The sequence below is a fragment of the Bubalus kerabau genome, chromosome 3 (genome assembly GCF_029407905.1).
Source record: "Bubalus kerabau isolate K-KA32 ecotype Philippines breed swamp buffalo chromosome 3, PCC_UOA_SB_1v2, whole genome shotgun sequence".
Taxonomy (NCBI): domain Eukaryota; kingdom Metazoa; phylum Chordata; class Mammalia; order Artiodactyla; family Bovidae; genus Bubalus; species Bubalus kerabau.
Genome location: NC_073626.1, coordinates 147,585,857 through 147,611,513, shown reverse-complemented (window position 1 = coordinate 147,611,513; position 25,657 = coordinate 147,585,857). Strand labels below are relative to the sequence as shown.

Sequence of the window (25,657 nt, the reverse complement as noted above, 5' to 3'; positions counted from 1 at the left end):
ATCAATGATAGAAAAATAAGCTGGAGGGACATCCTTGGCAGTCCAGTGGTTAAGACTTTTCCTGTCCACTGCAGGGGGGTGCAGGTTCAAAATCTGGTTGGGAAACTAAGAAACTGTGGGCCAGGCAGGGCGGCCAAAATTTTTTAATAGAAAAAAAAGAAACTGGAATAAGAATATAGAGGCTACTGAAAGCCAAACTAATTTTATTTTAATGAGTCAGTAGTTCCCAAATGGAGGTTCCTGGGGTTGGATGCAAAAGAAACATCAGGGAATCCCAGGTCCTAGTCTAGAACTAATGAATCAGAATCTCTGATGATGAAGTCCAGTGATTCATAACTTTAACAAGCTCTGTTGATGACTCTAGAGTACAGCTGGATTTTTGAGAACTACTAGATAATTGGGATGGAGAAGGCAATGGCACCCCACTCCAGTACTCTTGCCTGGAAAATCTTATGGACAGAGGAGCCTAGTAGGCTGCAGTCCATGAGGTCACTGAATCAGACACGACTGAACAACTTCACTTTCACTTTTCACTTTCATGCATTGGAGAAGGAAATGGCAATCCACTCCAGTGTTCTTGCCTGGAGAATCCCAGGGACGGGGGAGCCTGGTGAGCTGCCGTCTATGGGGTCGCACAGAGTCGGACACGACTGAAGTGACTTAGCAGTAGCAGCAGCACATAATTGGGAATCATCACACAAAGGAGAAAATTGAAGTGCAGAGTGGTTAAGTAGTTGTTGAAAGAAACAGAGCTGGGATTTGAACCTAAACAGAATGATTCTGGAGGCTCTGCTCTTTGCCACTGTTCTATATCATATCTGAGGGCACAAGGTGTTCATTGAATGTCTGATAACTGAATGAATGGTGGTCATGCCTGGGATGAACTGGAATGAAGAAAGGAAGAAAGCATGCAAATTGGTTAGGCATCTATGGAAGCAGTCTAGCCACAGCAAACAAACATGGTAATTAAGAGTATGGCAGTAGAAATGGAAAAAAAAAAAACCAGATCCAAATGGAAGAGACAGCATTTTGTGAGTATCAACAGGATTGCTGGATGATGGAAGAATGGGAATAGGAAGAGGGAGGCATCCCGGATGTCATGGGATTCCTGGCAGGATCTCAGACAGAATCAAGGGAGTCAGGATGAACTTGTGACTTAGATGCATGAATGATGAAATAGATTTCAGACATGTTGAAGCTGAGGTGAGGCTGGGCCACCATGCAGAAATGACCGGCAGCTAGCTGGAGAAACAAAACTGGACTGTCTCCAAAATTCTGGTGGATGCTATTTAGCATGGTTAAGATGAAAATTCTAGATGTGGGACCTAATAATACTTGTATATCTCATGTGTATGAAAGTATACACAGAATTATGGCTGGTGTCAACGAATGTTTAAATGCTAATACAATAGAAGCAGTGATCAAGAGGGGTCTTGGTATTGTTATCAGTTCAAAGTCTGTCTCCAGGTAGGCTGTCTCACTTCTCCAGTCTCATTCCTTACTACTTGCCCAGTTCATCTCCCATGCATCTGGAAGATGGATGTTAGTAAATCACATTGAGGTGCTCAGATAAAAGGTGCTAAGTAAAGAACTAATTCCATTTTTCCTCCATGCAAATGATTAAATCTATACATGTCATTATCTAATAGTATTAAGTAAACATCCTACAAGGACATGACATTGTGCTGGACATGGTATAAAGCAAATTAGCAAATACAGCCTCAACGAGGAACTTACCAGTGTTTATATACATGAATAAAACTGTTGTTAATATGTTTTATTAGTTATTTAATATGAGTATGCAAATGAGTCCATTAGGAAATCCTTTGCATTTTATTAATCCAGCATTTTAAATGATTATATTTCACCTTAGATGCTAATGAAGTTTATTAACGTGTAGCTTCCACTTTAGTGCTTGTGAAAGTTCTTTTTAGCATATCAATTTCTTTAAAAGTTAAGCCAATTTTTTCCACTGGACTTTTGTTCTGATCTGTTAACAAATCTAAACCTCATTATCCAAGAGAAGGACCGAGGTAAACGGCCTATTCTTCTTCAGTACTCTTTTGTAATTCACATTAACGTTAATGGGCGCTATGCATGCACATTAAGAGGAGAAGGGAACCCTAATTAAACAAGTAGCCTTTTGGTTGACATTCTACGTGGTCATTTTTTAATGTGATATGTATGAGAAAATCATCTTGCCTTGGACACCCATAAACAGAACTACCAAGTAATCAAACTTACATAGGGTAGGAGGGGAAGGCGATGAACAGCAATCAGCTTTTAAAATGAGTTTGAAAACAAGCTACCCGTGCACTTTTATATTAATGAACTCCATCAATGCCCCTCACTCCTCCACTGAACACATACTCACACCCTCCCCCAGAAAAAAAGAATGACAAATATTTGCAGACATACTTAACAGTCAAAAAAAAATTATTAAAGTCAAGACACCAAACAAACTCTGCATGCTGGGCACCATAGCAGTTCATTTGTCTGAACTCAGTCTATCAGAGTAGCCTGTCTGTCTCTGGGTCGTCTTTTAGTTAAGAAATAAATGCTGACCAAGCAGTCCTAAATGTGTTTGATCCAAATTGCACTTATACTTTTTAGGTACCATGCTTGCATCTTTTTTCATCATCTTATATCACTTGCCCTATTCATAAAGACTCCCTTCTCCAATTCTTTGTATTCTCCTGTTCACAATCTACTCATATTATGATGCTAATTTTCCCCTCTGGTGCTTAGTTGCAAACGAACAAAAGCCAGGATGTATGATACATAAATATATAAATATTATCAGCTATCACACCACTGGGTTTAATGGAAGTCAATATCAGTATATTATATTCTCTACTTTGCAATTCCATTATGGGCTCAACACTGCTGGCCGTAAAAAGGAGCATTCTGAGTCTACGCCTGTGATAATAATAATGAAAAAAACAGGGGTCATTGCTCTTCCCAACTTGAATGAAAAATTAAAATTGCTGGGGCACTTAGCTCAAAGGAAAATTGGCAAATTAACAAACCAAGAAACGAAATATTCATGGCTCATACTGCGGAAGAGAAACTTAAATAATTTAAGATGGATGGTGAGGTGAGAAAATTCAGAGTTACCAAAGAGGCAAAAAGTGAGCCTAACCACATTCCAATGTGCTTTCAGCTTCTCTTTCTTTCCCTCGGCAATCAGCAATCAGAGGCAGCCATGGAGGAGAATGGATGGCTGCACCATGAGTAGCCTTTGACATGCAAATTTATTTATTTATTTTTGTCACAGTCCTATATTTCTTTCAGATTTAATATATGCAGCCATTTTACCCTGATCTACAAATCTTTGTGTTTTCAATGTATTTCTATATCCAGCTGGAAGCTGAATTATGAACTTTGACCTACTTTGGCTTTCATTTTTCATCTGAAATTTCATGTTTCCAACTGGCCTCTACTTCATGAAACCAAGCGCCTTAAAGCTAGTCTGTGGTGGGCCTTTTGCCTTTGGGGAAATGACTGTTACAATTTCCCTGGCCTGGCTGCATAGAATAGGTTACCCTTCATACCCATAAAGTTGCAGGGATAACCAGACACTTCACAACCAGTATCTGGAAAGAGGTAATGACAGGCATGAGTGCATTATAGTTATTGTACACGAGACCTGTAACAGCCATTATGGGATCAAGGTAAGGAGAAGAAAGTATGACAGGTATGTCATGCTCCCTGGAGACTTAAGTATTCAGTCTATCTAACCTAATTTAAAAATCAAGTCAAAATGTATCTTTATGGGTCATGTATTATAAGACAACTTCCAAGGCAGTCCAATGAAATAACTCTGAGCCATGCGTTAAGAATATCAAGTCTGAAACCCATCCATACATTCTGGTCTGAAATACTAGACAAAGGAAAAAAAAAAAAAGGAAAGCAAAACAAAACAAAAAAATTATTCTCCATCTGAGTTCATTTTCTATTTGTATTTAGCAATAGAAAGTTTTGCTGACTTAATTTGATATGAAGTTAATTCATCATTAAGAGATGAAATAACCTTTGAAAATAGTTAATGGTTACATTTAGAAGGGGGTGACCCAAAGTTTATAAAATATAAATGAGTGAATGATTTCAGTTTTATCATTACTTCTTAGAGTTTCCTACACAAAACTGTTCAGGCTTAAGACAGCATGTTCGCCTGAAATACACAACAGCAATTAGAGGGAAAGAGAAAAATGAAAGCAAAATTTAGTGGGTTACAAGTGAAAGGCAGTATCTGAGGGTTGGCTGTCTGAGGTTTGGTCCCTTGATGGAAGACAAGAAAGGAAATCTACTAGGCCAGGAACCACACTGAGTGTTTTGCTCATAGAAACTGCTGAACTTAAACTTCACAACAATTCAGAGAGTATACATTATTATCCCCAGTTTACTTATGAGTAGACTGAGACTCCGAGGGATTAATGAAGGCCACAGAGCTTGTAACTGGCAGATTTTCAACTCAGTTAAGAGTTAATTTGATGGCAGTGATGTCTGGGTTGTTTGTGGTGGTGGACAAGGGTGTCTGTGTGTGTGCGTGTGTGTGTGTGTGTGTGTGTAGGAGTATTCTCTTTTAAATAATTCACAGCAGATGTCATAATATAGAGCTTCCCTAGTTTCAATAAGATATTTACAGGCAGATATTGTGGGTTTGGTTCCAGATTACGGCAATGATATCACATTAAAACAAGTCACACAACTTTTTTGGCTTCCCAGGGCATATAAAAGTTATGTTTATAGTATGAAAGTGAAAGTAATTGACTCTTTGTGACCCCATGGACTATACAGTCCATGGAATTCTCTAGGCCAGAATACTGGAGTGGGTAGCCTTCCCAACCCAGGTCTCCTACATTGTAGGCTGATTCTTTACCAGCTGAGCCACAAAGGGAAGCCCAGAAATACTGGCGTGTGTAACCTATCCCTTCTCCAGTGGATCTTCCCAACCCAGGAATTGAACCGGGGTCTCCTGCATTGCAGGTGGATTCTTTACCAGCTGAGCTATCAGGGAAGCCCTGTTTATAGTATACTGTGGTCTATTAAATGTGCAATAGCATTATGTCTAAGAAACAATGCACATCTTAATTAAAATATACTTTATTGCTAAAATAGGCTAACGATCATCAGAGATCACCATAACAGATAAATAATAACAAAAAAGCCTGAACTATTGCATGAAGGATGAAAATGTGACACAAAGAAATGAACTGAACAAATGCTATTTGAAAAATGACACCGATAGACTTGCTCAATGCAGGGTTGTCATAAACCTTCAATTTGTAAAAATTACAGCATCTCCAAAGCAAAATAAGTGAAGTACAATAAAACGAGGCATGCTTGTAGTCTATTTTGGTATAAAATGGATGAAACAGATGCTTTCCCATTTGCAAAGCTTAGAAATAAAATTTTTTCCTCTGTGTTCTAAAAAATACCTTTGTCATTAGGGTTCATGATTTAGGTATTTTGTTGTAGAAACTAAACCAGTGTATACGTGCATTAGCTGGGTTAAGATGAAATAATAAAAAAATATCCAACTGGTGGGCTGGGAGAAACAGAGTTAATATAAACAGCTACAAATCAAGTTCACCATTCAGATCACAGACCACATGCCTTCAAAATGTTTATATCGGGTATGAAGTATCATCACCTTGAAAATGATACTTCAGGTATCATATGTACTAAAACAGATACAATTTGGGTTGACTCTCTGTTACAGCTTTATATGAAATTGGTTTAAAAATAATCTTCCCATGCTCATATGTTTAAAAAAAAAAAGCAGACATAAAGTGATCTGGCATGAGTACCCTGGTGTGCTAAGTTCTGATAATGTAGCTGCTGGAAATTCAGTGTGGCCTGGGCAGGTACACACTCTGTCAGGCTGGTAGACAGTTGCTGAGGGTGCAATGATACCATCTCTTCTGATTTTACCTTTTTCTTAGCACCTACTACAGCCTGAAATAATCTCAGTGATTTTGAGTGAATTGTTCATTTTTCTCTCCCTCACTGAGATATAAATTCCACAAGAGCCATGGCCTGGAGATCTTGTTCAGCACCATATAAATTGACTGCTGATTCCTTCAAGTTGTATGTATCCTAGGCAAACATCCCATCACTCCATGGGAAATTCACTGTTACAGGCAGTTCACATGTTGTATGATGTTTTGTTTTGATTTAAACTCACCACAAGAAATTAAAGTCTCTGATTCTTCCCTCCCTTGTGAAGATTAAAAAAAGTACCATTAAAGAAGCGATATATCGCTGTATGCCCAGTGCCTAGAACAGTGCCCGATGCAAGTGAAAGTGTTAGTTGCTCAGTCGTGTCCCATGAACTGTATCCTGCCAGGCTCCTCTCTCCATGGAATTCTCCAGGCAAGAATACTAGAGTGGGTTGCCATTCCCTTCTCAAGGGATTTTCCTGACCCAGGAATCAAACCCAGGTCTCTCGCATTGCAGGTCTCTGTTTGTATCAGGGAAGTCTGATGCAAAGAAGGCCCTTATTAAATGGTGGTTATGTAAGTACCCCACGTCCAAGGAGCCGTGGCTGCGTGGGCGCAGGAGGGCCTAGAGGAGATATCCCACATTGAAGGTCAGGAGGGGCGGCAGTGAGGAGATATCCCTCGTCCAAGGTAAGGAGCAATGGCTGCGCTTTGCTGGAGCAGCCGTGAAGAGATACCCCACGCCCAAGGTAAGAGAAACCCAAGTAAGACCGTAGGTGTTGGAAGAGGGCATCAGAGGGCAAACACACTGAAACCATACTCACAGAAAACTAGTCAATCTAATCACACTAGGACCACAGCCTTGTCTAACTCAACGAAACTAAGTCATGCCCGTGGGGCAACCCAAGATGGGTGGGTCATAGTGGAGAGATCTGACAGAATGTGGTCCACTGGAGAAGGGAATGGCAAACCACTTCAATATTCTTGCCTTGAGAACCCCATGAACAGTATGAAAAGGCAAAATGATAGGATACTGAAAGAGAAACTCCCCAGGTCAGTAGGTGCCCAATATGCTACTGGAGATCAGTGGAGAAATAACTCCAAAAAGATTGAAGGGATGGAGCCAAAGCAAAAAGAACACCCATCTGTGTATGTGACTGGTGATAGAAGCAAGGTCCGATGCTGTAAGGAGCAATATTGCATAGGAACCTGGAATGTCAGGTCCATGAATCAAGGCAAATTGGAAGTGGTCAAACAAGAGATGGCAAGAGTGAATGTCGCCATTCTAGGAATCAGCGAACTGAAATGGACTGGAATGGGTGAATTTAACTCAGATGACCATTATATCTACTACTGCGGGCAGGAATCCCTCAGAAGAAATGGAGTAGCCATCATGGTCAACAAAAGAGTCCGAAATGCAGTACTTGGATGCAATCTCAAAAACGACAGAATGATCTCTGTTCGTTTCCAAGGCAAACAATATCACAGTAATCCAAGTCTATGCCCCAACCAGTAACTCTGAAGAAGCTGAAGTTGAACAGTTCTACAAGACCTTTTAGAACTAACACCCAAAAAAGATGTCCTTTTCATTATAGGGGACTGGAATGCAAAAGTAGGAAGTCAAGAAACACCTGGAGTAACAGGCAAATTTGGCCTTGGAATATGGAACGAAGCAGGGCAAAGACTAATAGAGTTTTGCCAAGAAAATGCACTGGTTATAGCAAACACCCTCTTCCAACAACACAAGAGAAGACTCTATACATGGACATCACCAGATGGTCAACACTGAAACCAGACTGATTATATTCTTTGCAGCCAAAGATGGAGAAGCTCTATACAGTCAGCAAAAACAAGACCAGGAGCTGACTGTGGCTCAGACCATGAACTCCTTATTGCCAAATTCAGACTGAAATTGAAGAAAGTAGGGAAAACCACTAGACCATTCAGGTATGACCTAAATCAAATCCCTTATGATTATATAATGGAAGTGAGAAATAGATTTAAGGGCCTAGATCTGATAGATAGAGTGCCTGATGAGCTATGGAATGAGGTTCGTGACATTGTACAGGAGACAGGGATCAAGACCATCCCCATGGAAAAGAAATGCAAAAAAGCAAAATGGCTGTCTGGGGAGGCCTTACAAATAGCTGTGAAAAGAAGAGACGCAAAAAGCAAAGGAGAAAAGGAAAGATATAAACATGTGAATGCAGAGTTCCAAAGAATAGCAAGAAGACATAAGAAAGCCTTCTTCAGCGATCAATGCAAAGAAATAGAGGAAAACAACAGAATGGGAAAGACTAGAGATCTCTTCAAGAAAATCAGAGATACCAAAGTAACATTTCATGCAAAGATGGGCTCAATAAAGGACAGAAATGGTATGGACTTAACAGAAGCAGAAGATATTAAGAAGAGATGGCAAGAATACACAGAAGAACTGTACAAAAAAGATCTTCATGACCCAGATAATCACGATGGTGTGATCACTGACCTAGAGCCAGACATCCTGGAATGTGAAGTCAAGTGGGCCTTAGAAAGCATCACTATGAACAAAGCTAGTGGAGGTGATAGAATTCCAGTTGAGCTATTCCAAATCCTGAAAGATGATGCTGTGAAAGTGCTGCACTCAATATGCCAGCAAATTTGGAAAACTCAGCAGTGGCCACAGGACTGGAAAAGGTCAGTTTTCATTCCAATCCCAAAGAAAGGCAATGCCAAAGAATGCTCAAACTACCACACAATTGCACTCATCTCCCACGCTAGTAAAGTAATGCTCAAAATTCTCCAAGCCAGGCTTCAGCAATATGTGAACCGTGAACTTCCAGATGTTCAAGCTGGTTTTAGAAAAGGCAGAGGAACCAGAGATCAAATTGCCAACATCTGCTGGATCATGGAAAAAGCAAGAGTGTTCCAGAAAAAACATCTATTTCTGCTTTATTGACTATGCCAAAGCCTTTGACTGTGTGGATCACAATAAACTGTGGAAAATTCTTCAAGAGATGGGAATACCAGACCACCTGATCTGCCTCTTGAGAAATTTGTATGCAGGTCAGGAAGCAACAGTTAGAACTGGACATGGAACAACAGAATGGTTCCAAATAGGAAAAGGAGTATGTCAAGGCTGTATATTGTCACCTTGTTTATTTAACTTATATGCACAGTACATCATGAGAAATGCTGGGCTGGAAGAAACACAAGCTGGAATCAAGATTGACGGGAGAAATATCAATAACCTCAGATATGCAGATGACACCACCCTTATGGCAGAAAGTGAAGAGGGACTCAAAAGCCTGTTGATGAAAGTGAAAGTGGAGAGTGAAAAAGTTGGCTTAAAGCTCAACATTCAGAAAATGAAGATCATGGCATCTGGTTCCATCACTTCATGGCAAATAGATGGGGAAAAAGTGGCTGACTTTATTTTTCTAGGCTCCAAAATCACTGCAGATGGTGACTGCAGCCATGAAATTAAAAGATGCTTGCTCCTTGGAAGGAAAGTTATGACCAACCTAGATAGCATATTAAAAAGCAGAGACATTACTTTGCCAACAAAGGTTCATCTAGTCAAGGCTATGGTTTTTCCTGTGCTCATGTATGGATGTGACAGTTGGACTGTGAAGAAGGCTGAGCACCGAAGAATTGATGCTTTTGAACTGTGGTGTTGGAGAAGACTCTTGAGAGTCCCTTGGACTGCAAGGAGATCCAACCAGTCCATTCTGAAGGAGATCAGCCCTGGGATTTCTTTGGAAGGAATGATGCTAAAGCTGAAACTCCAGTACTTTGGCCACCTTATGCGAAGAGGTGACTCATTGGAAAAGACTCTGATGCTGGGAGGGATTGGGGGCAGGAGGAGAAGGGGACGACAGAGGATGAGATGGTTGGATGGCATCACTGACTCGATGGACATGAGTTTGAGTGAACTCCAGGAGTTCGTGATGGATAGGGAGGCCGGGCGTGCTGTGATTCATGGGGTCACAAAGAGTCGGACATGACTGAGCGACTGATCAGATCTGATGTAAGTGAAGAATAATTATGAACGCTTTTGACAAGGAGGAGGCATTCAAGATTGTTACTGATCAAATGAGTATGGGCAAAATACTAAAAACAGAAATGAAATTCTTAGTAGCAGGTTTTACTCTTTGTTCTTTGTTAATCCATCAAAAAAGCTTCCTGGGCACACCAACGGTATAGAAGAAGGTACTTGATGGACATTAAACCTTCCATTTAGGTCCAGAACAAGCTGACCATCTGAAGGCTTTTAAAGTGAGTGGTCTGTAATACCAAGAGTAGATGATAGTGGCTATGATGTAAAGGAATGGATTTCAATCACAATTAAACTGACAGAATTCAGTTTCAAGAATATAAGGATTGACAAGCTTATTAAATAATTAAGAAATCAAGGACTGACTTTGAGTTTTTACTATAAACAGGGCAAGATTTTCTTAGCCAAAGGATATTATATGTATGTTTTTAGTGCTTAGAAAATATCTGTTAGACCCCAGGAAGGTGGAATAGGGCTGATAGTTATGAGGTTGTTTATTGAGAGGTTTTGGACTTCACCCTTTGGTTGCAAGGAGCCACTCACTGGTGGTCTTTTCTGCAGGGTACTGCCATGAAGAATACAAAAAACACAAAATGAAAATAATGTAAGCACCTTGATCCTCTAAAATTCTCTTTCAACAGTAGGTAAAACAGAGTATAGAGGGAAACTACCAAAATTGGTAGGTTCTTAAGCTGTATATTTCCCCACAATAAATCATAGCCTATGTAAGAGCCATAGGTGAATCTGCAGGGAACTAATTCTGAAATCAACAAAGCATACTGGAGCCGGACAATACATATAAAGGTATGAATTAATGAGATCTCCCATAATTTTTTCAAAATGATAGGAAATAGGTTAAATTAACTGAGCTAAACTGTGCTATTACATGGCATCAACACAAAGCGACCAGAGAATAGCAGAAAAGCACACGGCACTTAACTTTCCACAAGCAAGAGCAAAGCTACCGCTACCACAATTACACTTCCATGATGTGTGGTGAGGGAAGGACAGGGAGGCAGAAATTTGGTCCCTGCTCACGCCCTTGGCCAAGTATCATTGTACATGGCACAGCTACACAATCTATACTAAAGCCCCATGTTCAGGAGGGTGTCTGAAGTGCAGATACCGGAACAAAATTATACATATTTAAACCACATATCTAACTCCTTGAGATCCTTAGAGCAATCAATTTTTTTTTTTTAAATAAGTAACTAAGTCAATAGCATCTGAGCAACAGATGAGAGTTAAAGCAAAGTCTGTTGGCTAATGGTAACAGCTTTTGTGTTCTTTGTTGTTGAAAATGTGCATGTAGCAGCATCTCCAATATGCTCACAAACTCGGATGCAAAAGGCTACGGAAAACAGTTGCTATTTTTACACCAGAGATAAAATCAAACACCACCTTTCAGATCTTAATTTTTCTAAAATAGGGTAAGGAAATAAAATCTGAATTACTAGATGTCTCAAGAATCTAGGACCTGTGATTTCTATCAAAGGAAAACACAGCAAACATTGGACAACGACAGGAAGAGCCAGCTCTGTATTCTGGGCAGTGGAGTATGAACCTGCCAAATCACATCATCTGAAATAAAATACAGAGTTAAAGTTTAATTTAGTAATATTCTAGAAAATGGGATATGTGAAGCTATAATAGTTTTTCTATTTACAGACTACTGTAGTTAAATCTTTATAGTATTTTTCTTTAGCACTTTAAAGAGGATTTTTTGACCTTATAAATTAATATTGTAGAAGTATTAATAATTATGATATTTGCAATATGCTTTTCTACTGATGCTGCAGAAACTGCCATATACTGAGTGGCTTAAACAACAAAAACGGGCTGAAATTAATGGGTTGGCAGGCTGTGTTCCCATCTGGAAGTTCTCCAGAGAGAATCCATTGCTCTGCCCTTCCCACCTTCTAGAGGCTGCCCACAGTCCTTGGCTCACAGTCCCTCCAGCTACATATTGCATTTCTCTGTATCTTCCACAGTCACATCTTCTTTTAAAATTTTTTTATCTGTTTAATTTTGGCTGTGCCGAAACTTTGTTGCTGCACGGGCTTTTTCTCTAGTCGTGGTATGCGGGCTTCTCACTGAGGTGGCTTCTCTTGCTGCAGAGCATGGGCTCTAGGTGCTGACCTTCAGTAGTTGTGGCTCCTGGGCTCTGGAGCTCAGGCTCATTGTATGTGCTTAGATGCTCTGCAGCACGTGGGATCTTCCCAGAACACGGATTGAACCCATGTCTCCTAAACTGGCAGGTGGATTGCCATCCACTGTACCACCGGGGAAGCCCTTCCTCTTCCACTTTTAAGACCCCTTGTTCTTGCCATACGCCCACTGGTGGAAATTCAGGATAATCTCCTTATCCTAAGGCCAGCTGAACAGAAAACTCAATTCTACCTGCAACCTCACTTCTCCTTTGCCAGGCAATATAACATGCTCATAGGAACTACAAATTGGGACATGAACATCTTTAGGGAAGCCATTATTCTACTTACTGTGATAATGAACATTTATTGAATGTTTGTTACTTGCCAGGCACTGTTCTAAGCAAGTTACATATAATTAAGCAGCTATAATTCTCATAATAATAGATTTTATTGTTACTCCCATTTTTTAGATGGCACAGAACGAGATTAAGTAACTTGCCCAATGTTACCTAGAGAGAAAGCACAGAAGCCAGGGTTGGGTCAGAGTGACAAATACAGTCTGCATTTTTAATCTCTGAACTCCACAACCGCAAAGGCGATTCTCATCTAAATATACTACAGTTCTGTGTTATCATTATTATCAAGGATGATTATCTAATAGCAGTCATGATAGTTACCCAGAATAAGGGCAAGTTTAACATTTTAATTGGTAAATGGATAGATAAAACCATAGAAACCATCAGGGAAAACAAGGGTTTTTTTAGAGATTTGTCCAGTGTCTAAATTATGTGTGTCCCTAAATGTCACTTTGCAGTTTCAAGGTCACATGTACGTATACACACATACACACACACACACACACACACACAGGGAGGGAGAGAGGGGGAGAGAGAATATATATATATATATATATATATATATATATATATGAAAAACAGTCCTATGGAATGGAACTTTATGTTTCACTAAAATTTCAGTTGAAGATCCTTAACTGAGAACATCTGATGACAAATACCACTCAGCATTCTTAAGAAAGGCATCTCTTAAGGGTTTAATAAGAGATGCAAAACTGGCCCATCAACCATCACCTCCCATGACTCATCTTCAGCCCATGGAACAGAAGGGTAGAGATTGAGATTTTCTTACATGGGAAATTATAGAGGTAAAGGCAGTAATGGAAAGAGGTGCTTCTTTATCAAATTGTGGACATCTTGACAGCATAAACACGGCATATATGAAGGTAGCTGTTGGAGAAGAATTGAAGTTGTTTTCTGATTGCACCCTGCTGAGCCATGCCTAGTCAATAGACTGGCTGCCTATGACATCTCATCTTACAGTCTCACGGAGTTAGACAACAGTGGACCAGTCTTATTTTGAAACTGAGGAAAGCAAGGCTCAAGGAGCCTTAACATGTATGATAGTACTTAACGTGTGTGATGCCCAGCTTTTTGTGTGGGAAGGTGATAGGTTCAGATGAAGGCCCTCTGACTCCAGATGCAATGACCTCTCCACTACACCACAGAGCCTCTGCAGGTGATGGCTGATGTGCCCACAGACCTGGCCATGGACACATCTGGAATCATAGTGGGAGTGGGGTATGGTTCATCTACCCTGTCATCTCTAATTCAAAGGCTGTATTCTAGAGGTCACAGGTAAAAGATGCCTTTACCTCTTGCTTTCCCTATGTTGACGAAGAAGCATTTTCTTTACTCAAATAATGCATTGGTACCAAAGGCTCTGGGCACTACCCATGCCTCCAGCAAGACATGTTTATGGCAGCTTCCTGCCATCACCAGTGTCAGAAGCCAACCAAGAAGGCTCCTTCTGCCTTTGCAGAAAAGGAGCACACAAAATCACCAGTTAAGATTTTTAAGCATCTACATATGATCCAGCAATCCCATTCCTGGGCATATATCTATTCAAAACTATAATTCAGAAACACATATGCACCTCTATGTTCATAGCAGCATTATTCACAATAGCCAAGGATGAAAACAACCGAAAGGTCCATTGACAAATGCATGGATAAAGAAGATGTGTTATGTATACACAATGGAACATTACTCAGCCATAAAAAAGAATGAAATAAGGCCATTTGCAGCAACGTGGCTAGAACTAGAGATTATCATACTAAGCAGGGTATGTCAGAAAGAAAGAGACAGATATATGATGTCATGTATATGTGGAATCTAAAATATGACACAAATGAATTCATCTATGGGACAGAAACAGACTCCTGTACATAGAGTCTGTTACTCATATACATCCTTGCTATTGCCAAGGATGAGGGAGGGTGGGAAAGAGATGGACTGGGAGTTTGGGGTTAGTGAATACAAACCATTATATAGAGAACGGATAAACAACAATGTCCTACTATACAGCAGAGGGAATAATATCCAATACCCTGTGATAAACCATAGTGGAAAAGAATGTGTATGTGTGTATGTGTCTGTGTCTGTGTGTGTGTGTGTATATATATATATATATATACACACACATATATATATTCTTCTTTTATAACCGAATCACTTTGTTGTACAGCAGAAATTAACACACCAATGTAAATCAAGTATAGTTCAATTAAAAAAAGATTTTTAGGCATCTAGCTGAAAAGGAAGGAAAGCTTGCCTTTTTTTTTTTTTTTTTTTTTTTTGAGTGAACACAAATGAGTATTTTCATCAGGAGAGAAAAACCAAACCAAAGCAAAGTAACCCAACTTTGCCTTCAAAAGCAGGTCCCTACCTTAGCATGGCACCAAATCCCTTCTTCTTTATTTTCCTTTCTGGATCTTCATTTCCCTCTTTCTGCTTTTTCTCCTTGACTTTTAATTTGCCCTTTTCCTTCTTCTTCTCCTTTTCTTTCGTTTTTTTTACTTTCCTGGCTTTATTTTCTGCATTTTCTAGCTCAGAGTTCCCCTGAGGGGCAGATTCACAATTCAGAGCTCCTTGACCAGAGTGAGAGCTCCTATCAGACAGACCATCTGCACAAGAGGAAAAAAAAAAATCAATGCACATAGTCAGGGGCTCCTCTGTCAGTATTTCAAGAAAAGTTAAAATACAGAAGAACAAATCAAAGCACTCAGGAGTTCTACCCTGCCACGTGGCTACGTGTACCCTTTGAAGAGACAACTGCCTAAATCTGGTTATGCAAGGCTTTTGCTGTTGGGAGTGGAGGGCCCTGGTTGCTTAGCCATGAGTATAAAAGGTTTGATATGGGCTGAAATGCTGATCTCTCTGAAAGCAGCTTGTTAACCTTGATTAGCTCAGAATGCCGACATGCTGGGAAACAAACAGGGTGAGTTTATTTCCAGAAGTTTCTGAGTGTAGCTATAACCCGGCTGTTTCAATGCAATTAATGCAGTCAGTCCTTGGGTTGAGGCTGCTTCTAATGACTTGAATAAGAATGTCAAGAAATGCATACTTAGTGCTGCTACCCTAAGGGCAAATGACAGTTGGTCCTTGTAGGAAATTGAAGGAGAACAATTCTTCAGTGGTTGGCCTGTAAAATAAATTGCATATTGCGTTATCCAATTCCATGTTCATTAAGCCAAAGGGCAAAACATATCAGGAAAATGAATTACTTTTAATATCAAAAATATAATTGTGATCCTTAAATCATTTTTCCCTGTAGTTAAGCACCCATTCGTGCCTATGATTCGCTGATAATAACGAGAGGAAGAAACCATTTCAGCAAGCGTGTCGCCCTACCGGCTTCTAACTCTTCAGGTCCGTCGTAGGATTTGTCAATGGCTGCTCGGAAGCTCTCGTTGCAGCCCCGGCCGCGGACCATGTGTGGCCGGGGCCGGTGGAAGGGAAGTTCATTCTTCCTGACCTCGGCAACTGCGGTCTGTAGGCTCTCCAAGGAGCTGGACTTTTTCAAACCCAGAGTTGGACCAAAATCTTTGCTAGGAGAATCTGGAAAAAAAGAAAAAAGGGCAAAAGGTCACCCTTCCCCTAAGGCAGCCTGATGGAGTAGGAAGGCTTGTTGTTCTATCTCAAAAGGCAGGGGTGGGGATGTTAAGGGGGTGGGTCTTGGTGTTAAACCTCAGCTTTGCCACTCTTTGTGACTTTGAGCAAATATTTGACTTCTTGGTGCCTTAGTTGCTTTTCTATAAAGATGTGGGAAGATTTAAACTGATAATACATGTTATATACAGAATAAATATGTATATATATTTATGCACACGCACATACACACATACATGAATTTGAAAAGCTGTAGCACTCTCTAGAGATTATACGTATGAGAGTGTGTATACACACACTCACATAGCCACACACACCGAGCACCTAAGTGTTGCACGGTTCTCATTCTAAGCACTCCCATACATTGTAGCTTTTATTATTTCCAAAATTGTTCTTACAGTTATTAAGGAATGTAATATGCACAAAAATCAAACAGCATTGAAGTGATTTTAATTTCTGTCCTTAAACACTTTATCATACTCTAGCATTGTTCCTGTATAGTAAATGCAATTTATTTAGTCGACAAAAAAAGCAAAGCAAGGAAAGAAAACAACTTTTCTGTGTCAATGCTTACTGTTCCATATGTATTTCTATTTGATTATCTAGGAAATGGGGTAATTTTCTTTGCGTGATATAATATTCCAAAAAAGCCTAGGTGGAGTTTAATAATTTGTGTTTTGATATATAGTATTTTTCATTTGTACGGTTTGTCTTGCTCTGTTACCTGGCACTTTTCACTCATGCCTTGATCTCCATTCCCACCCACGGTCAGGTTCGCAGTTGTGTGTAACAGGATTAGGCTATATAAATACCAGTAGCACAAGGATTATTTTAAAGATGGAGGGAATTCTAGCAGGGCTCTTTTCCACCAGGGCCAAAGCTCACGATCCTCTCCAGTTACAAAGATTACTGTCATGAAGGGGCTACACTTGCATTTCTGGAAATAGACTACCTTACAGTTTTTAGTAGATACAGACTGAGTACATCTTATGGATTGTGAACATAAAGTAGCTACTTCAATGCTTAGTATATATATATATAGTAAGGCTCAGTAAACAGCTCTATCATTTCTTACTACGATCACTATTTTTGCTTCTACTAATGCTGCTGCCATAAATATTATTACTAGTTGCTTAAAAAAATACTAGGTAGTACAAGGAATAGAAAAGAAGTACAGCAAAGGCGTCATGCCTGTATAGACATGCATAGAGTTAAAAAACAAAATACACCATCCCATGTATTGTAAATATGTTAAAAACAGTCAAAATAATGACAATAATGCTAATAGCTAACAATGAAGACAGCGCTTAGCCCAGTTGTAAGTGCTTTACCTGTACTGAAAGTGAAAGTGAAAGTTAAATCGCTCAGTCATGTCTGACTCTTTGCGACCCTGTGGACTGTAGCCCACCAGGCTCCTCCATCCATGGAATTCTCCAGGCAAGAGTACTGGAGTGGGTTGCCATTGCCTTCTCCAGGGGATCTTCCCAACCCAGGGATCAAACCCAGGTCTCCCACATTGCAGGCAGACGCGTTAACCTCTGAGCCACCAGGGAAGTAGTGCTACTGCCAATATTGTTCCCATTTTACAGATGAGGAAACCCAGGCAGAGGGCAGAGAAATACCTGGTCTAAAGACACACACTTAATAAGCATCGGAGCTGGGAACTGTTTTCAGGAAGCCCCACTGTGCCTTTTCTGCTCTGTATTGTCCAAAGTTGTACTTGGCCTCCACCCTCTACTTGACTATGGTGAAGCTACTTCAAATGGTCTCTAGTTTCCTCATCTCTAACTAAGACCATTGGTTTCGATTAGCCCTGGGCCTAGTTAAACAGACAAAAATGCAAAAACTGGATGTTGTTTTTCCAGCTTCACAGTACCTTACAGGAGGCAATTTTGCTCTTTAACAATATACATGATGACAGTAAACATTCCATTTTATAGGTAACAGTGTATCATTAAGATATGCAACATAGATGGGATTAAGGAGAAAAAAAAACATAAGAAATTTCAGGGACAAATTTCAGGTGCTACTTTGCAAATAGTAAATAGTAAGAATACACTGCTACCAAATCCACAAAGAGGTGTATTTCTTATAGTCCTAAGAAGGAAAGTTAGTGCAAGAAACAGAAACTGAATAAGATTGTTTCTGACAAGAAAACAAAAAGCAACAGAGAGGTGTGGGAGTATTAAAGCAACAGTAAAAGCTCTGGAGTTTACAGAAAATATTTTACACCATCTCTCCCTAGGGATCTGACATGAAGTTTGGGAAAAACATGAAGATGAAAACTATCTGAGGAAGCCTAGTTCCTCTGTCAACAATAGTAATCATCTTTTATTTATTAATTGCCATTCAGGAGATTATATTAGAGCCCAAACTGTAAGTATTCACATCAACCTTTAGCAATAAATTCTAGGGAACATGAAAGTGAATAAATCATCCAAGATATAAGGCATGTTATCTAAAAGGAGCTCAGCAAGAAGTCCTCTTTGAGAAGGAACAAATACACTGTTGCTCATTTGAAGCAAACTGAACATTAGGGATTCATGGGTTTTGCAGGATTAATAGAACTGGCAATTAATTCACTTTACATAAATAGAAGTCACAAATTAGAAGTGTCAACTGATGTTGGCCAAAATTATAGCCTAACTCTACTGGATGTGGTTAAAAAAAAAACAAAAGCAGAAAAGCATTTGAGTCTTGGTTGTAAATGTGGACTCAGCGATTTTCAGGCTTGAAAACAACTTTCTTATTTATTTCTAGGGAATAAACAGGATACAGTGGTGGGGAAAAAATGACTGATGTTAGAGAGGAGAATTTGAAATCAGGAAAATCCTTACAAGGACTTATAGGTGCACTGAACTGACTGAATTGAATCTCTGAGTGAAGGGACCTTGGCTAGGGTTCTCATTTCCTTTATATGTCCAAGATGTCTGAGGGAAGGTTGAGGTTACTGGTTACGAGGGATTATTATAAGTCAACTGATGGCATCAGCACTAAATGCCAACCAAACACTTGGAATAAAGGTTTTAGCACATAAAGATTATATGTGAGCACAATAAATTGTCACATTCAGTCCTTCTTCCCTACTCCCATTCTCTGCAGTTCCAGCTTAGGTTGCCATTGCATTGGAAATCCTGTAGCTTTCAAAAGGGGAAGATTTTCTGTGTATTTTTAGCCTAACCATTTATACAAATCATACTGTTTCTTAGGCTCCCACTTAAAGTAGAGGTCTCCTTGAAGGAATGATATGAAGGGAGTAATTATAATACCTCAGTAGTTCCATCCCACTGAAGTCATCTCCAAAGTGAGGACTCCTCACATTTTCACCTGTAGCTGATGTGATACTGTGGCTGATTTTAAGCAACTGTTTGAGACAGTGATCTCTGAATACCACATGGTATCAGTCATGAGATGGACTATGTCCAAATTTGAGCATTTACTTGTCCCATTTTGAGTATCTGAATGTAAACTGAATATAATTTTTCAATGATTTCCAGGCCCATTTAGATTAGCTGCAAATGCCAAGAAATAGATCTTTTCCCAAACTTTAGTAGCAAGGCTTTATTTTTTTAAACTTATGACTTCTATGTTCAGTCACCATGTTCTCTAAGATACTGATAAACTTATCTTCCCATCAGAAACATGAACTTGACATTCACAAATTTCTAGAAACATGATACAATGTTTATCAAAGGTACCAAAAGAGGGATCTTGCATGAGAAATGTTATACTCAAGGTAGGATAATAAAAGTATTCTTAAAGTTCCATGTGATAAATTTTTCCTTAGATGTCTCCAAAAGAAATATCACAGAAAGATTTTTTTAAAAGATGCTATAGCTTTTTTGAAGATTTATTTGTTCCACGTTGACTTGGATGGGCTTGACTTGAACCTGCAAGCCTTGCTCATATAGAATAGAGGGAAATTTCAGGGCCATGTTTTCTGGCTCCATCAATCCTCAGACATATCCCCTGTTCCTCCTCACCATCCAGAAAAAATGCAGTGTTATGAAGAAACTGAACGCATACACCAAGTCTAAAGATTTAAAGGAATTCTGCCACCACGTCTCCCATGGTCGTGAAACAAATGGAGAGAAGGTCAGTAGAGAGCTAGTGTCCAGTGGAGAGGTACCTCTTCAAAATAGAGTTAAAACACTGAAACCACTGCCTCAGTCTTCTAAGTAGAAAGTCCCATTTCAACATGTTGTTGTTCTTGTTTAGTTGCTAAGCTGTGTCCAATTCATTTGAGACCCCATGGACTGTAGCCTGCCAAGATCTTCGGTCCATGGGAGTTCCTTGGCAAGAATACTGGAGTGGGACCCAAGGACTGAACCCACATCTCCTGCATTGGCAGGTGGATTCTTTACCACTGAGCCACCTGGGAAGTCCACTCACTTCAACTCACTGTAAAACAAAAAGTCTTTTCTGGAGGACTGTTTGGATAGGTTTCTGCCTCTTCCCTATGGCTGAGAACTGCTGCTGGTTCCCTGCAAGGCAGACAATTAGGATAATAGAGAATACGGGAATTCCCTGGTGGTCCAATGGTTAAGAATCCATCTTGCAATGCAGGAGACTCAGGTTTGATTCCTGGTTAGGGAACTAAGATCCCACGTGCTGCAGAGCAACTACCAATTGTGCAACAGATAATAGAGAATAAAACACTCTATAGAGAGTAGTGATTAACAGTGAATGATGAAGTGGAGAGGCAGTGAGACATTCCAATACCCCCCACTTTGCCACTTATTTTTTGAGTTATTAACCTTCCTGTGCCTGCTTCCTAATCTGTAAAATTTGGATAAAATGAGGATGGAAGAGTGCTTGGCGTATGACAGGTACTCATAAAGCACTGGTGATGATTATTGTCATTGGTGTTTTTACATCAACTCTAAACACTGAGTAAGTGAAGCTCTATAACAATTCATTTGGTTCAATCCACCACTGCATTTGAAAATACAACTATTTCCCCTGCAAGAAGCTGAAAAAGGGCTCCATAAAGAAATACAGTATCATCCTTCCTTTTCTATTCAAAAGTTAAACTAATTTTCCTCCACACAACTCCTTACAGTTTTTTCTTTTGAAATAAGGTGTGTGTGTGTGTGTGTGTGTGTGTGTGTATCTCCATCTGTTCATCACATATAGAGGCTATTCTTGGGAAGATTAATAGTGGAGTCTTAGATACCCTTCTCCTTAGGCTATAATCATTTAATTAGTCTGAGATTTCATTGGCAATGTTTGAACTTCCCATTCTAGCATTAAAATCTTGCAATAAAAGAATGCCTTAATCCAGAAGACCAGTAATTGGATCTTCCATTATTGATGAAATTGCTTCCAATACATTCTTATTAAAACATAAAGAATTATTTAGGGGAAGGTATTCACTTTCAGATACATGGCAAGTTTTCTTCCATAATACAGCTTCATAATTAACAGATACTTATGATAGTTAACAATAAATAATGTATTAATCTGCACATTTCAGTAACATCGATAGTCCTTAAGGCATTTAGTGAAAATTAATTACATTTGAGCCCCTCCCCCTAAAACAAAGGAATTGTGCCCAGTAGTAAACTGGGGATCAAAATGATTGCAATGTTATCAAGGGGACTCAGCATGAAACTTGAGAAGGCCATGATTCGTCAAGATAGCTTGCTTTCATTAACAATTTGGCTTTGCTGTCTTATGAACAATGAACTTGGGCAAATACAACAAAAATGCTTTACTTGCTTCATGGAGAGTTGTGATGTGAAATTAATAGCCTTAAAACTCTTTGAATGAAAAATTATTACAAATTCCAAGTAGGAAGTCACACCACCACTTTATTCTCCAACATATCTCACTTTGTCTTTTTATTTTAGATTAAACTTACTGAAAATTTTGTGTCTGTGTTTTTTTTAGTAGTTTCCCCTGGAGGCTAAATGCCTTATATGCTTTAATAGATACCATTGCAAATCCATTAGCCCAGAAAAAAAATTCCCATAATATATAAATGTATAATTTCCCAAATTATGTTATCTGTGCTGTGTCCATAATGGGCCTAATTACCTTCTTGCCTATCTCAGTATTCCAAATATTGATCATCATTCCAAGCTTATCGCAGTGCCCTGTTTCCTATTCATTACCACAGGGTATAATGTAATCTGGTTTATATGTTATCTGCTGACATTTGGGTCTCAGTTCTTTTACTGGCAATTTCCAATTTCTCTAGGAGAAGAGTTTATTTTTTATTTTTCCTTTTAAGTCTCATAAATCTCGGGGTCTAATCATTTCCTGAAATTCATGTCAAAATATTCAATAATGAACTTCTCATTAAGAGTTATATATTTGCATAATCTCTCCTACTCTGACTCTAAACATTGTCTATTTTAAAGTGAAAAGATCTAGAGAAAATTATGGGAAGATTAGGTGAACAAATACAACAAATGATTTGATTGTAAGTGTGGGCATGGCCCTCCAAGTGACTCCACATCTACGCTAAGTGTTGCTGTACACTTTACTTTTCTTCACTAAAAAATCTCTCTTTTATTTATAAATGGAAAGTCAAAACCCGATGCCATATTTTGGTTTTTTTCCTGGACTCAAATTGTATCCAACAAATGTAATAAATGGTAAATTTACTACACTTAAAATATTCTGATGACAATCTCCTGTCTTTTTATTTTTTAACTTTGTGGATAAGAAAATGGATGCTGTGGTTCAATTTAGTAGGCAAACTCTTAAAAAAATACATATATTTAAAACCATATCTGGGGAGATTCTGTTAAGGCAACTGGAGAACTCAGTCAAACCCACGGCCCACAGACGGGTTTGTTGTAATCTTTTGTTTTCTCTCTCTTTGCCTTGTCAGGATAACTCCACCAGATTAAAAACAACAACAGTACCCCCAAACTGGCATTCAAGATAATAACAAGTTTAAAAATTATATAAATAGCATTGTTGTCTGGAAGGAAATGTGAATACTTAAAGAAGGAAAAAAAACATAACTTTTATTATTTAAGTGGGGAAAAAAAAAAAAACACCTCACTTAAGAGTCAAATGAACTGATTAAAGAGGCCAGCTTTCCTACCTGTGGAATGGGATCAGTAGGATCGATGAACGCCACCTACCGTTTTCTGTCTTGCTGATCTTGGTATCCTCAGTGCAGAGAAGTACTGAATAAACATTTGTTGTAGGGATAAAGGAAGGTACAAGAAAAGAGGCGTGAGAGCATGGGGACCACGCTCCAGCCCAGTGCTGTGACGCTACAGGGAGTTTACCCCATGATTGTTTTACTCCCTCAATGTTCACTCACAGCCTCTTGTTTTCACTAATATAACCCTAGGTTTTTTTTGTCCTATTTTCAAGGATCTAATTATTTCTACCCTCCTTATAATTACTCTCTCATCTCTATGCTTTGTCTTTTCCTACTAGTCATTCCTTTCAACTTAACTTCTCTCTTTGTGATATTAACCTTTTCTGCTATTTCCCTGTCCTTACGCACACTTTGAATAGTCTTATTTTTCCCCACTGCCAAGAATACATTTATTCTCCTTCCAAGTCCTCCTTATATGTCTTGCTAACAGGTTTTCATTCCGAACACAAATGGTTTCAGTGATTTTTCCCCCCCACCTCATTCTTTTTACCACTTATTCTTTGTATGGCTTACTTCAATAGCACCTCTTTCTTCTGCTTTTGATTGTTGAGTGGTTTATGCCTTACGTGGGTTGTATAATGCCATACTCAAAATAAAGTACACTAAGAAGAATTCTAGTAAGTTTCTTAAAAAACTATTAGCATACCAAAAAGGTCAAACTGATTGATCTCTTGGATGGTACCGACATGAAGATATTTTTACATGATGTTGTATAAACTGGGTACCTGTATTTTTTGAGGGCCCGAAATTATTTTTATACTTTTGCTTTATTCATTTCTCCCCTTTTTATAGCTAATGGACTGCACTAAAAAGAAAAAAAAAAAACCTGAAATTTTCAATTACTTACTATTTTCAGAGCTGATAGAAAGTAAGGTTTTATACCTTTGAATAACAATTATACGATTATATGTAATGAGAATATTCAGTAATACAAATGAGTGAGTGAGTGAAAGTTGCTCGGTTGTGTCCGACTCTTTGTGACCCCATGGACTATACGGGTTTTGGAATTCTCCAGGCCAGAATACTGGAGTGGGTAGCCGTTACCTTCTCCAGGGGATCTTCCCAACCCAAGGATGGAACCCAGGTCTCTCGCATTGCAGGCGGGTTCTTTACCAGCTAAGCCACAAGGGAAACTCCCAGTAATATGAATAACAACCTCTTAAGAGGTGCACTTCAACCTAGGTTCAATCTACTGGTAAAACTTCAAGTTAAAAATCAAGTCAGCCATCAATGACTATTTACTGAATAGTTTTTGTCACTCAGAACTGTGCTAAGTCCTAAGAGGAATAGAAGGCAAGTGAAATAGTAACTAACGTTTCCCTGTTGCTTTATAATTTATAAAGTTCTTTCCTGTACAAAATGAAGCCACATCTTACACCATTGATCTTATTCAAATTCAAATGTTTTTTTCATGTCCAGAGAGAGCTACAAAGAAGGAGAGGAAGGAGGAAGGGCTGCATAAAATATATTCACCATTGCTTTCAATGAGAGTGTGCCCCAGTATGTGTCTAGGAGAGGGCAGGAGTCAAGAGAAATGAATTGTTCCTGTGAATCTCTGATTTTTTTTTTTTACCCTGGGTAAACATTTTAGTTTTTTAATTGAGATATAATTGATATATAATAATATAAGTTTAATGATGCAACGTATCAAGTACATGCTAAGTTGCTTCAGCTGTGTCTCTTTACAACCCTATGGACTGTAATCCTCCAGGCTCATCTGTTTAAGGGATTCTCCAGATAAGAATCCTGGAGTTGGTTGCCATGCCCTTCTCCAGGGGATCTTCCCAACTCAGGGATCGAATCCTTATCTCTTCAGTCTCCTGCATTGGCAGGCGGATTCTTTACCACTAGCACCACTGGGAAGCCCCAGGTTCATCTTTAACATCTTAGGGAAAAATCCAAACAAAACTTTTTGGTCAACCCAATATTTGATACATACATATTTGATTTTGATACTTACATACTTACATTTTGATTTGATGTGATACATGTATATATTGTAAAATGATTGCTACAATAAGGTTCATTATTGCCTTCATCTCTTCACATTATTACCTCTTGTGTGTGTGTATGATGAGAACACTTAGGATCTACTCTTTTAGCAACCTTCAAGTATATAATACAGTGTTGTTAACTACAGTTACCATGCTGTACATTGATTCCCAGCATTTATAACTAAGTTTGTAGCCTTTGACCAACATCCTTTCTCATTTTCCCCATCGTTCAGCTCTTGGCAACCACCATTCTACTCTTTGTGTCTATAAGTATGGGTTTTTCAGAGTCACATGTAAGTGAGATTATGCAATATTTGTCTTTCTGATTTATTTCAGTTAGCGTAATGCTCTCAAGGCCATGTTGTCACAAATGGCAGGGTTTCTGTATTTTTTTATGGTGAAGTAACATTCCACTGTATGTGTAGGTATTTATGTGTGTGC

The 25,657-nt window shown here is 39.0% G+C and overlaps 1 protein-coding gene across 14 annotated transcripts in view; it reads right to left on the bottom strand.

Annotated features, from left to right (window-relative positions):
* PARD3B (par-3 family cell polarity regulator beta) overlaps nt 1-25,657 on the bottom strand; it is a 1,164,360-nt gene that overhangs the window by 339,715 nt on the left and 798,988 nt on the right. For 12 of the 14 annotated variants that reach the window (XM_055573198.1, XM_055573203.1, XM_055573202.1 and 9 more), the window contains 3 exons: nt 15,839-16,045; nt 15,552-15,629; nt 14,874-15,111 (listed from right to left, as the gene is read on the bottom strand). In XM_055573198.1, coding sequence (XP_055429173.1) covers nt 14,874-15,111; nt 15,552-15,629; nt 15,839-16,045 — 523 coding nt within the window. The remainder of the gene's footprint in view (nt 1-14,873; nt 15,112-15,551; nt 15,630-15,838; nt 16,046-25,657) is intronic. The other 2 variants (XM_055573199.1, XM_055573204.1) reach the window with 1 other exon arrangement.